The 12,382-nt window shown below is 47.6% G+C and overlaps 1 protein-coding gene across 5 annotated transcripts in view; it reads right to left on the bottom strand.

Annotated features, from left to right (window-relative positions):
* Positions 1–7,053: 7,053 nt before the first annotated feature.
* The window catches only part of NSMF (NMDA receptor synaptonuclear signaling and neuronal migration factor), a 55,822-nt gene continuing 50,493 nt past the window's right edge, over positions 7,054–12,382 (bottom strand). For all 5 annotated transcript variants that reach the window (XM_076355268.1, XM_076355269.1, XM_076355265.1 and 2 more), the window contains 3 exons: positions 12,253–12,355; positions 11,777–11,852; positions 7,054–9,954 (listed from right to left, as the gene is read on the bottom strand). In XM_076355268.1, the coding sequence (XP_076211383.1) occupies positions 9,857–9,954; positions 11,777–11,852; positions 12,253–12,355 (277 nt within the window). In that variant the 3' untranslated portion in view covers positions 7,054–9,856. The remainder of the gene's footprint in view (positions 9,955–11,776; positions 11,853–12,252; positions 12,356–12,382) is intronic.

Raw genomic sequence — 12,382 nt, 5'->3', positions numbered from 1 at the left:
GCACCTGATGCAAAGAAAACGCCTCCCTTTGTGGGGATTGAACCTGACATCTGCTGGTTTCACTGCATGCCCGCCTGCCTTTATAACAAAAAAAATAAATCCAGCCATTATTCATCTCCTCCCCTGCCAGTCAAGATTTGAGAGCCTTCTATCATTTCTGTCAACTGTTTCTTTCCTAGGCTGAGTCAGTGAAACAGCGTTAAGGACTGGACAGTGAAACTTGGCTGGCAAGTGAGTGCTTTGGAGCTAATCCCCGGAGTCACTGTATTTACACCCACAGCTAACTCGAGTACTGCCCAAGCGCTGTCACTAAGAGGCTCCTGTGAATCCCACTCAGCTCTCATATTTTGGCACAAAAACTAATGCCCGACAACAAAACTCAGGTGTGACGATGGCAGGGGACAGGACCCGGAAGGTGTGATGGCAGAGTGCCACCGTGTAGCACAGGCATGAGTTCCCGGTGCTCCGGGAGCGTGGCTTGGCGGTAGCGCCAGGGCACAGCTCACGTGGCTGCAGAGGGGGCAGCAGGATGTGCCGTGTACGACACGTCGGTACCAGCGTACACACCACTTACAAAGGAGGTAGGGCTGGCGACAGTAGGATCTGCTGGTACCTGTACCCCAGGTACAGCCAGGTGACAAGGGAACAGGGGAAGAGCAGGGCCCAGCAGGACTGAGAGACACGTGAATTCACCTTAAACCCGCATGAGACATCTCAGTTCCTCACACTTTTACAGGGCAGTGCAAAACTCCGCCTGCACAGCTCCCGCTCTGGGTTTGTGTCCATCTCACCACCATACGTAACGGAGCACGAAGGGAGAGGGAAGGCGGCGATGGGTAAAAATAACCTGTCGTAACTGGGCTTCTGCAACAAATTTGACTTTGTACCCTACGACACCGATTTAAGAACAGGACAGTGCCGACATGGAATGGTTCCAGGATAAAGAACAAAGACCGTCTTTCTGGCCACCAGGTACTCAGGGCACCAAAGATTCTGCGAAGGCCTCAGGGAGAACAGTAGCCAGGTCTCTGGCCAGAAGCTGTCTGCGCAGGTGGTGGTAAAGGGGTTAAAAGTGATTCCTGTCATCTGTCACACTGCTGAGATGGATACTGCACCTCCCATCCCACTGTGGTGGCACATGGAGAAGAGTGTCTCCAAACGGGGAGGATGCAGAAACGAAGGCTGAGAGATCCCAGCGCTGAAGACAAATGCCTTAAATGACAGAGTTGTCCAGCCTGTCTTGCTCTGCCTCTGTGCTCAGAGGGGCTGCGGTTACCGCATTTAATGGAAGATGAACATGCAGGTGACTGTCAGCCTTGGAGATAAAGGGGAAAATTGCAGCTGGGAGTTCAAGCCAAACCTGCTCACTTTGGAAATTAAGTAAGTCAAACAGACCTGCGACAAAGAAAGTGGCTTACGGGAATTCGATGCCTTCTGCCCTCCTGGGGATGTGCTTTATTTTGGAGCTGGTCTGTTTTCCCCAGAGGGATTATCAAGCCTTTAGCCTTTTGAATTTCTCCAGGGCTCTGTTTCTCAGTTTGTAGGATGGTGCTCAGGGATTGGCCTTCCTCCCAGGAAAAGGTGCAATGCTTAATGCTCTGTAAGTTCCTTAGTGATCCAGTCCGTACTTGCTAAGCTGCAGATAGTGCTGGAACTGTGAATCACCCCATACTATCCCCACCACTGGATTTGCCTCTCTCAGATGGTCCCTTGTTTAAAGCATTGGGAGTTTTTACCTTTCTCCCCTTTTAAGTGCCCTGTGCCGTGCCGATTCCTGGGGCACGGCACTCATCCAGGTCTCTCGCATGTATGGAGCTCTGCTCTTGAGTTTTCAGCATTTCCCTGGCTGCTGCCATTCAGAGATGCCCGGCACCTGTACCTCCCTCGCCTGCCAGCACAGCAACGCATCTGCCAAGTGGCATTTCCTGGGTCTATAAACTCAGCCAGAGAACAACAAAAAAAACCCAAACGAGAGAAAACCTCCTTTCCCAGAAACGTCTCTTTTTATTAAATCACGTCTTAAAACCTAGAAACATTCATGTATTTGAAACCTGGTTATCATACACGAAGCAGCAGATAGTCTCAGAGAAATGTGTTAACATAGGCAGCAGAGATGGCAGATGTCTCCTGCGTCACGGCCAGGTTTGCCCCACGCCTGGGCAGCAGGCAGCCTGCCAGAAACCGCCTCGAAAACCGGGGGGAAGTGCTTTGGAGTAACTTTCTTCTGACTTTTCCAAAGAGCCAGCCTGTTGGTCCAGGGCCCGCTGAGCACTCAGAGCTTACAATCTTTGTTTTCAAAACTCTCCGTTAACTTTAAGACAGTTTTGGCCCCAAACCAGCATGTCCCAGGTTGAGCTCCCTGACCCAGAGGCTCTCTTGGGGCTGACGTTTCGAGCTCCTGTTCTGCCTCCAGCTTCCCGCCGAGACGGCATGAGCGGAAGAGGGACCCGACTGCTGGGACGTACCGCGGGCGGGTGCGTGCAGACCCAGCCTTGCCTGAGCAGCGCGGAGCAGCACAGACGGGTGCAGCGATGTCACCCTGCACTTCAGTTTGATTTCGAAAGGAGCAGGATGCTGTCAGCTCCCTCTGAACTCAGCTGAGAGTAAAGGCAGAATCAGACCACAGAGTGTTTTATCTTCACATGGTTTGTCAAATGGTTGATTACTATTCACACTTGGGTGGTTTGGGTTTTTTTTCCCCCCATTATTTTGACAACTATGCTTATTTCTTTCTTTTTCTATTTGGATGAAAGTAACTTGCTCAAATATATCAGTTTAGGAGCATTACTGGATGTAACCTATCCTTCTCCACATTACCAGATCCATTTTCAAAGCCTGCACCATTACCTTTTCCACTTGTTACTCACATGTTTGGTTTTCTTCTCAGAAAACCCACGATGCCCCCCTCACCAGCGGCTCCGCAGCAGCAAAGGGAGGGCTCGCAGCTGAGCAAAGGAGCTGGAAATGAAAACTGGTGCCTGAACTCAGAGGAGAAACAGTAAAGACTCTAAAAGCACATTGACTCCCAGCCCTGTGAGACCTTGGTTTTTGCTGCGGCTGTTGCTTGATATCACAACTGAAGTCACCCCAGTTCCAGGAAAAGTTGTTAAAGAACAACGGGAAACACAGCGGAAAAACTACAGCCCCTTGCTCATTTGGGTACGACTCCAGCCTGGTTTCCTGGGACGGGGAACACCAAACTCACTCAGTTTCTTCAGTCATCCCTGTCTTAACACCTAGCAAAATAATGTCTCATTTAGCATAGGGGGTATGGCAAGCGCAGGGGCGCAGGATCCATACTCAAAGGGCCTTGCTTGGCTGTACTTATTTGTGATTTTTTTAGGGCATTTCAAACGTAAGGGCAAAGATACCTGTCATTGAATTCCCAGCTCTGCACCAGCTCCAAGTTAACAGGACCTTGTAGCGGGGACTGTATCGCTACAACTGAGTTTTAGCACTAAAATAAATTTAAAAAAAAAAAAAATTATCTCATAACCCCACACTTTCTACTGAAGCTTTTTTAATACCACCGACGTGCATCTGTGCTGGTCCTGAGCCAGAGGCCAGGGTGACCGTGGCAGTGGCCAGTCCCTGGCCGGCTGCCGCAGCCTCCTCAGCACCCCTGCAGTTCAGTCTCCCCAGCTAAGAAATGTTCCCCAAGTACAACTCAACACGTCCCCTGCACAACCACGGGAGGAAAACGCCACTCACGCACAGAGAAACCCCACGGGCACCAAGGAGCAGGGCAGGGACTGTGCCTGTAGGTTATCGCTGTACTCGGTGAATCGCAGGAGGGGCCACCCCATGACACGGGGTGAAAGCTTGGCTCCGCCGGCTGCTTGAGGGTCTCTGCGAATACGTTCGCTTTGCTCAAGGCTGAGCAGCGCAGGTGGAGAGGCTCCTCTTGCTAAAGGTCTATAGGGCCATTACTGCTGTGATTAATCACCAGTTCATTTGGATGCTGAGATTAGGAAGACTGACTGGAGTGCCCAATTAACTAACTATAGGCTGCCTCCCCGCTATCACAATGTAAGACAACCCAAGATGGGCCTTATCCGTCCTTAAGTAGGTCAATTTTAAGGATACTCTAAAAGCAATACAATAATGCGAAAAATTATTAGGTTGTATTAGTTCTTTAAAATTTACTAAACCTTTATGGAAAAATGCAGTTTTGCTTCCCTTCAGATGGATTCTTTACATTTAATGTCCATAATGTTTATTCCTTCCAGCCTTTAAGTTTTTCACACTGACTGGCAGTATGTTGGGCTGAATTTATTTCTGAACCAGAGCAGCTACCGGTTCCTATCACTCTTCGATAGCTCAGGCACAACCTCGGCAAGAGATTGTGCACTGGCATTTTAGGCAGAGACAGCAAACTCTGGTATCTTGCTATTAATCCTGCCGATTACACAGCGGGATTACCTGGGAGTAACAATGATCACAATCAGGTTCACGGTCATTAAACCACCCATTTACTCACTCAGCTCGAGTAGATGATATTATTAGCAGGCTGACTTCTCATCAAGACCATAACAGTTTCCAGTTGACTTTGGCTTGTGTTTCCACAACTGAGAATTAAAAAACCACTCCCATGGAAGATGCAGAAAGCATCTGCATACTCTGTGATCAGTGGGACAAAATACAGGATCACAAACAACTTTTTACAGGTGGTGTGGAAAATGATATTGCCGCTCGATATCCCTTGGGAGGATATCTGCGTGGCATCCTTCAGGAAGGGCTGTCTGTATCATCAGCTCCGGGGAATGTCACTGCAAAGCCCCAAGTACAGAGCGATTCAGCTTAACGTGTACCTGCAAATCTGTGTCCCGATACTGGCAGTGTGGCCCGATCGCTCGAGGAAGGAGGACACAACCCAGCACATCCTCCGATGCACGGTTCCAGCAACACATGCCAACTGCCAAGGGCCCTGAAGGAATTTTTTAATCATACAGTAACATACCTTATCCTGGACCAATACATTAATAATATATGTGTGACTCTTAAACTGGGTTTTGATGGGTTGAATGTGTGCACTTACACCAAGAGAGCAGAGCGAGCCTGTCGTTCCACCTCCTGTCTGGGCCGGGATTAAGGACACACTCCCATTTCCAGATCCCACCAGGCTGGCTATTTAAAAATCAGCATTTTCCATTCTTTCAACTAACCCCACTTATGTTGCCTGAAGGTGACAAAGCAGCGTTTGCAGTCACTCTGCCAGCAGAGCCTTGGGAACAGGAACTCCCAGCCACAGGTCACTAACGCAGTCACGTCGCGAAACAACAGCAGCTATTTGTGAAATGGATGCGTGCCAGAAGCCGGAGAGACACTAACACAGCATGGACGACGACGGTAATGCTGCCAGGGCAATCGAGGGGGAGCATCTCCCCCAGACCATAGGGAAGAGCCTGTGTGTGAAGAGGCGATGTGAACACGCATACTTGTGTACTCCAGAAGCCCCTGGAGCAGGAAACCTGTGTCGAGCTCCAGGCAACAAGTCCAGGCTGAGAAACGAAGAACAAATTCAGTTCCAGAGTCCCCTCCGCAGACGCAACGCGGAGCCCCCCCACGGGCTGTGGCTCGGGCGGCTCTAGAGGCACTCGCAGGCAGAAGGAGGTGGGGTCCCAGGGGTGCACACAGCAGAGTCCTCGCACGGGGCAGGACGAGTTGGCTGGTTGCCTTTTGCGGTCAGATGTTTTGCTAGAGCTATAAGGATTTTTCAGGTTTTGTTTTTTTTTTAATGCAGGAAGGGATTATCTGCTAAGTCATCCGTTTCCCATCCCAGGTCTGGAGGTCAGCTGCAAAGGGAAGTTGGCAGCTGCAGCATGAGAAGAGGTGCAAAAAGCTCAATTTTTTACCTATTTCTATGTCCCTCAGGTAACTGAATTTTCTTCTTCCCTTTACTTCCCAGCCAAATGAGAAAAAGAGAAAAGCCTCTCTGGAAAACCCTGTATAAGAAAGACAAGTGCCACATCCAAAAACACGACACACACCCACACACCCCCTCCCAAGCCTCTACAGCTGAGTGAATGTTCTCTGCAGGCACCAAGCTGTCGGGGACTGCTCCCAGCGCGTGAGCCAGGCTGAGGAGCAGCAGATGGGACAGCCGATGCACTTGCTGCCCACCCTTCTCCTCTCCTGGAGGTGACAGTCCCAGCCCAGGCCGTATTGCCACCAGCAGAGCTCTCTGCTGACATTCATCAGGCCAGGTAAGGGGTTTGAGGTCACATCCAATACTGCCTCGTAGCAAGAGCAGCAGAAACTCCCACGCATGGCTGGGGTGAACAGCCAGGGTTGGCACCCAATTTAGCTATCCCAGTTTAATGTGCTTCTCTCCAGGGTTAACCAGGTGTCCCCATTTCTCCTGCCCTTGCTAAAAGCAAATCCAGACCACACGGGGCTGCAGCAGCAGTTCCCCGTGGTGGGGCTGAGCGTAACGGTGCGACAGGGTTGCTGATCATCTAACAGAGCAGGCGGGGATGGGACCTCAACCGCACTGTAAACTACTTGCTCGAATTACCCTTATTAGAGGTGAGCTCCACCAAGCCAAGTCAGACGGCCATTACCGACTGCGCGTGAAGAAACTAGTTTCAGGGCTTCAGACAGACACACCCCAAGAGCAGGTAGTTGAAGGCTGGAAGAAGCAGGTAGAAGTGGAACGACAAATTGTCCTGTGTACTCAGCAGCCACAGCTCCCCCAGGCAGAACGCCCTGCGGGCAAGCCGTGCCCCGCAGGCACTGCCCGGGACTGTCCTCAACATCCCCCGGAGAAGATGCTGCAGAGGCGCTCGGGGTGCGAGGAACCGGCGCTCAGCCTCTGTGGAGGGGACGTCCTGACTGTGACCGTGCTGCGCGCTGGCGGCGAGCGCACACCCAGAGGTCATCCTTTACAGGCTGGTCCAACTGAGGAAGTTACAGGCTCTATTTTTAACTCTAAAGTTTAAATAATTACCTTTTTTTTTTTTTGCATCCTATCCTCTGCTGATCCCTTCCTTTCCCAGCAGCCACTTGAAAAATTCAACCAGTTAAAAAGGGGAAGAAAAGGGGAAGAAAACTCTATTGTCTTTCCAGTCACAGCTTTTAGAGTATTTCATCTCTTTAGTCAAATGAACACTACAAAGGAAATAATATGCTCATGTCATAAACATCACAAACTATGAGGAATATAGATCTTTGGAAAAGAGAGAAATGCATTCATTGTTTGTCATTATACTATACTATAGTCAACTGCACCAGTAAAACAGTCCGTAATGTTCATTCAAACATACATCTTCCTATAGAAGTTATGTGACTGTACAATCTACCTTTCTACTTTGCACCCCTAGTTCTACACGTGGTCAATGAGGATCGATATACAATAGTTCTACAGAGAAATCACTGAAGTGGATACATAAACGGGCCCTTTCGGAGTTAAGTAAGATTCTCAATAGTTCCACAATGCTACATTCATGCTACCAAGTTCACTGAATTGGGATTTTACTTTAGAAAAGAGAAAGGAAGAACAGTTTGTCTGTCTCCAGTTAGGAGCATAACCATAGGAGGTAAAAGGGTCAGAAAGGGGGAGAGTTTTGTGTCAGCATTTTAATCCTGCCACTACCATTTCCTTCTCCAAATAACACATGACTTCGTGCTCTCATCACAGCTACAGCTCCCACCTCTCACAAGCACAGCTGGCGGAAGCTACCATGCTAAATAAGAGATAATTGGCATAAATTTTGTTTTCTTTTTTATATCTAGCGTTTTCTTTTTTATATCTAGCATTTTCTTCCAAAAGCTACAGACTGGTGCCTATTATCCCCTTCACTACAAGTCTGGAAAACATGACCAAGTCAAGAGGATAAGAGTCCAGCCAGGGATGAGACATAGCTACCAAACCTCCCGAGGTCAGGCCAGCTCAGCAGGGCGGCTTCCCAACAGCTCCGAACCAGAGGGGGAGGCAACAGCCCACACCTATTTGGTTCAATATGTTGCTTTCAATGACTTTCAACCATCTCCCTCCACCTATTTCTCTCCTTACTTACTATATGTACATTATTTCTGCAAAAATTTTGCTATAAAACTGCCATAAATATACAGGGTTCAGCAGTTCTAGCCAGAGGCCTGCTCCCCAAAATTACAACCACAGATATGTCACGGGGGAAGGAGTACTCTACAGATCAGAACAACTAGCTCTTTTTGTAAATATTTAAAAAAGAAGATTTGTACATATATTTTCCTTCACTTCACAATCAACTAATTTTAGATACCAGGAAAACAAGGTAATCCTTCCCTGTTACCTCCAGTATATTTTACTTATAAAAGAAATAACTTGTGTCACCTCCCAGAATTGCCAGTGACCTATGCAGACTGTAAGTAGTATTTATCCTCTGAACAGGAGAGTAGAAGATGAAAAAAAACCCTTCCCAAAACAAAAAGCAACCCCCCGACCCAAACAAACAAAAACTAAATATATTCCAAAATATATCCTCAAATATCAAGTACAAATCTGGGTGCTCAAACCACGGCTGCTCTGACAGAGCTCTGGGTTTACTCTGTCCCGCACCGGAAGGGACGTGAGCAGCTCAGACCGATAAACAGGTCTTTTTAGCATTGGAAAAGAAGTGGTTTATGCACAAACAACTGGCAATCAAGTGAACATAGGGAAGATTCAAACTCATGCTACAAACCCGTGCTGTATTCCTCCAGAAGCATTTCTTCCAAATGCCTCAGCGAGCAGTCTCCTTGGAGGGGTTCTGATGGTCGTGTAACCGCGCTGCTCCACACAGCAGACTAGAAAGAGAACTCGTCTCTCAACACATAGCAAAACACTGGCATGAACAAGTAATTACCATGGCTATTAATTTCTAATTCATTTTTATACCATAGTGAACCTGACGGAGGTTTCTCAGCCAGGTACCATATTTCTAACCTAAAGTATTTCAGCAAAACTAAAGTCCCATAGTTTTGCAAGCAGCAAAAGAGAAAGTAACAAAGTTGTGTCTAATTGGAGGAGAAATATACATTCGTGAGAGCACATACAATTAGTGCAACACAGCTACTCTGAAAGTAACAAACCAAACCAGATTAATCAATGCAGCAGACATGCAGGGTCTGCTAAGTTATGTTAAAACCATGTTTGCTGGTGATTAAATATGTCTACAGAAGATATATTACCATTTTGAATATATTTTCAAGCAGACCAAAAATACCTCATCTATTGGTTACTGGTGTGTTATTTTTAACTAATTAAATATTGGGAGGGATTGTACCCCTCTCGCTATAAAAATTGCACTTATTTTCTATTAAACAAAACAAAAAGTTAGATTTCAATTCTATACTCCAGTATATATTCACATTGAAACTGGATCGTCTTGATCTAAGCTTGCAGGAGTAGGTGTAGCCGTCCTTGCTCTCCAAGATCCCCAGCACAGAAGGTCCCATCAGTACAAACCCCTCCTTCCTCTGTGCTCTGGTCACTTCTTCATTGTAGTGCATGGGTAATTGATTTTATTTTTTGTAAGAAAACCTGAGCTTCAAAAGTCTTTAAAAGGACCTGGAATCAAATCTGGCCCATTCTGACCCAAAACAGCTCAGTTCTGCAAGGAACTCCATCCTGTCCTCGTTTCACACAGCTCCTCCTGAGACACCACGGCTCTGACCTGAGGCGAGTGAGGTGTCAAACCCTTTCCCTCCAGTCTCTCTTGACCCAGGAGACTTTGCTCCCGACACACTTCCGAGGGCTCCTTCTTCCCTCCCTTTAGCACTGCTGCCTCCTATAGGGCTTTGAAGGGCTCCCTGTGCCAATAAAAAAGTCTCTCTGCAATAAGCATGACTTCTTGGACACCGGTGATCAACTTCCTCTTGCAAAGTCTTCTCCAGCTCATAAAATGTCATCGTAATCCAATAGTTTAGAGTGCTGGCGGGTCTTCCAGAGGCGGTAAAGGCGGAAGTCAAAGTAAGTCTCAATCATTTGCTTACCTAGGAGAAGCGAAACGAAGCAGAGGGGTTACACCCTGCACCACAAGGGAGAGACGCGAGAGGCCGCAGCAGCAAAAAGACCCCAACCCACCTACAGGCAGGGGCACAGGAGAACCCGTCCATATGCCTCATTTGGAAAATACCGACATTCAGCCAGGGCACGTGAAGGTGCCCGTGAAAAGCAAACGTCTTTTTAGATCTCCTCAAACCATGAAAGGCTCCTTAATAATCCCCTGGCAGGTTTGTCCATGGGGGCAGGAACTGAACACAAAGTCGGTCTCCAGACTTTGACCTCTCTGCACTGACTGCAGAAGTGGGGGCCGGGGGCTGTAGAGTATCAGCCAACAGCTCCAGCAGCCTGCACGAGGCAACCTGGCACAGGGACTTCAGAAAATTACAAATCAAGAGTAAACTCATTGTAAAGATTTGTGGGAAACATTACAAATAGTTAACACTGAAAATTCAAAATAGATTATTATTTTTTTTTAAAATTAACGTTAACAGGCTGTCTCTGTCCTGCAGAGCCGCATCTTCTCACAGCAATGAGCTCAACAGGACACACTAATGCAAGTTCTGCCCCACTGGCACCTCTGATTGAAGGTGGGGGGGTCTCACAAGGCAGTCACAGACTGAAAGCCGTGCACAGGGCTGGCACTGGAGGCAGCCAGTGCATTTGAAAACACAAAAGCAAACTGGACTCTCAGACAGGGCTCAAGGAGGGGATTTTCGCTTTTGAGGCCTGATTAAGATTAGTTTCAGATGACTTTGCAAAGGATTAGAGAGGGGACGCTATTAGCACATCCCAGATTGACCAAGGGGATAAATTCAGACGTATTCTTCAGCCCAGCCTCCTGAAAGATCAACTGCTTAAATGCATGCGCACAGAACCCGCTGCCTTGCCTGCCAAGCTGCATATAAACCCAGGAATTTCCCTGCAAGTTGCTTCTTGGCACACAGGTATGAGCATGTTCGCTGTGGGATCTGTGCAAGCACTGTATAAAGCTGGGTCCAAACCTCGACAGGACGTGCACAGAGAACTCTGTGCAGCATGAATGTGCTCAGCTCCCGTACATTCCTATGACAATAAGTGAGAGTTAAGAACAACCCGTCAGTGCTGATGCCAGCTGTGAGCAGCAGAGGAACTATCCACAGCGCTTATAGCCTAATGCTGCATGTTTTTAGCTTCCAAGAGAACCAAGTACCAAGGACTACAGCAAAGATGAAACAAGGACAACTTCAGAGTAAGTCGACTATATGTCGCTTATGAAACTGTACCCATAATTACTTAGATTGACCAAAAAACAGGAAAAATTCTATAGCCCTTTGTAATATCTTGAGCTACAGGCAGGAAAAAGCAAAGTGGACTGAGATATAGAATGGCTATAATGGGCTACATCCCAGGTGCTTGTTGATGACACAACTCACTCGGTACCAGTAAGAGATCCCTCCACACTTGGTTACGGAAAAGATTCTGCTCCCGTGTGCATCTCTCCCATGGAATTCATATGCTCTAGTAATATGACGAATCTCCTAAACTCAGCCTGGAAAGGAGCTTATTATTCAGGCTACTTTGCCGCTGCCAGTAGCCTGGGAGAGGGCTCTGCAGCTTCAGGCACAACAAACAGAATAGCTGAAAGGTGAACATGGAGCAACTGCAAGGGAAAACCCAGGTTCAGCAAGCGAACTACACAAGGTGGTTACAAGCAAAAGGATGACCATGGCAGGGCTTAAGGGAGCTCAAAATTGCTTTTTCATGAAGATGCCCACTGAAGGAGGCAGGCTGATCAAGACGACGTGCGTCTTTGTACAGAAAATAAATTACCTTGAGCTGATAGTTCAAGTGGAGACTCAAAGGCAACCCTATAAGGATTCATTAAGTTTTTCAGATTCTGAAATAGCTGAAAGGAAAACATATCGAGAGTTAGCAGCTGAAAACAAAGATAAACTCCAGGGCACCCAGAATTGCCCATCCTTGTTCCCTACCTCTAAAAAACCCTCCACTACATGTCCTTTAAAACATCTAGCTCATCAGTAAATAAAATGCTTTGAATGACTGTTCCCCCTAAAGGCTCCAGTATCTATCCCTTCTTGCACGTCACTTATCATTCCTCCCCTGCCCTCTGGGGAAAGCACAATCCATAGGGTGGTTCGACAATTCACAGCCACTCATGGGACAGGATGGCAGCATGTTTCCACACAGCAGAAGAGGAAGGTTTGAGTCACAGTGTGACTCTTGACTCCCTGGGCTTGGTGCTACACAGCAGACATTCCCAGAGAGGCGACCCAGGAAGCTCTTACCTTCTCCCCATTGGGGTTTCCAAGAACATAGCAGCCCATGATGTGAATGATATTTGGTTCAGGATTGACTTTACTCATCAGCCGGCTCAACCTCTTCCAGAAGCTGGAAGAAACAGGAAAAAACCAGAAT

The sequence above is a fragment of the Aptenodytes patagonicus genome, chromosome 18 (assembly GCF_965638725.1).
Source record: "Aptenodytes patagonicus chromosome 18, bAptPat1.pri.cur, whole genome shotgun sequence".
Classification (NCBI taxonomy): domain Eukaryota; kingdom Metazoa; phylum Chordata; class Aves; order Sphenisciformes; family Spheniscidae; genus Aptenodytes; species Aptenodytes patagonicus.
Note: the sequence above shows the minus strand (reverse complement) of the source record. Positions and strands in the feature narration are given on the sequence as shown.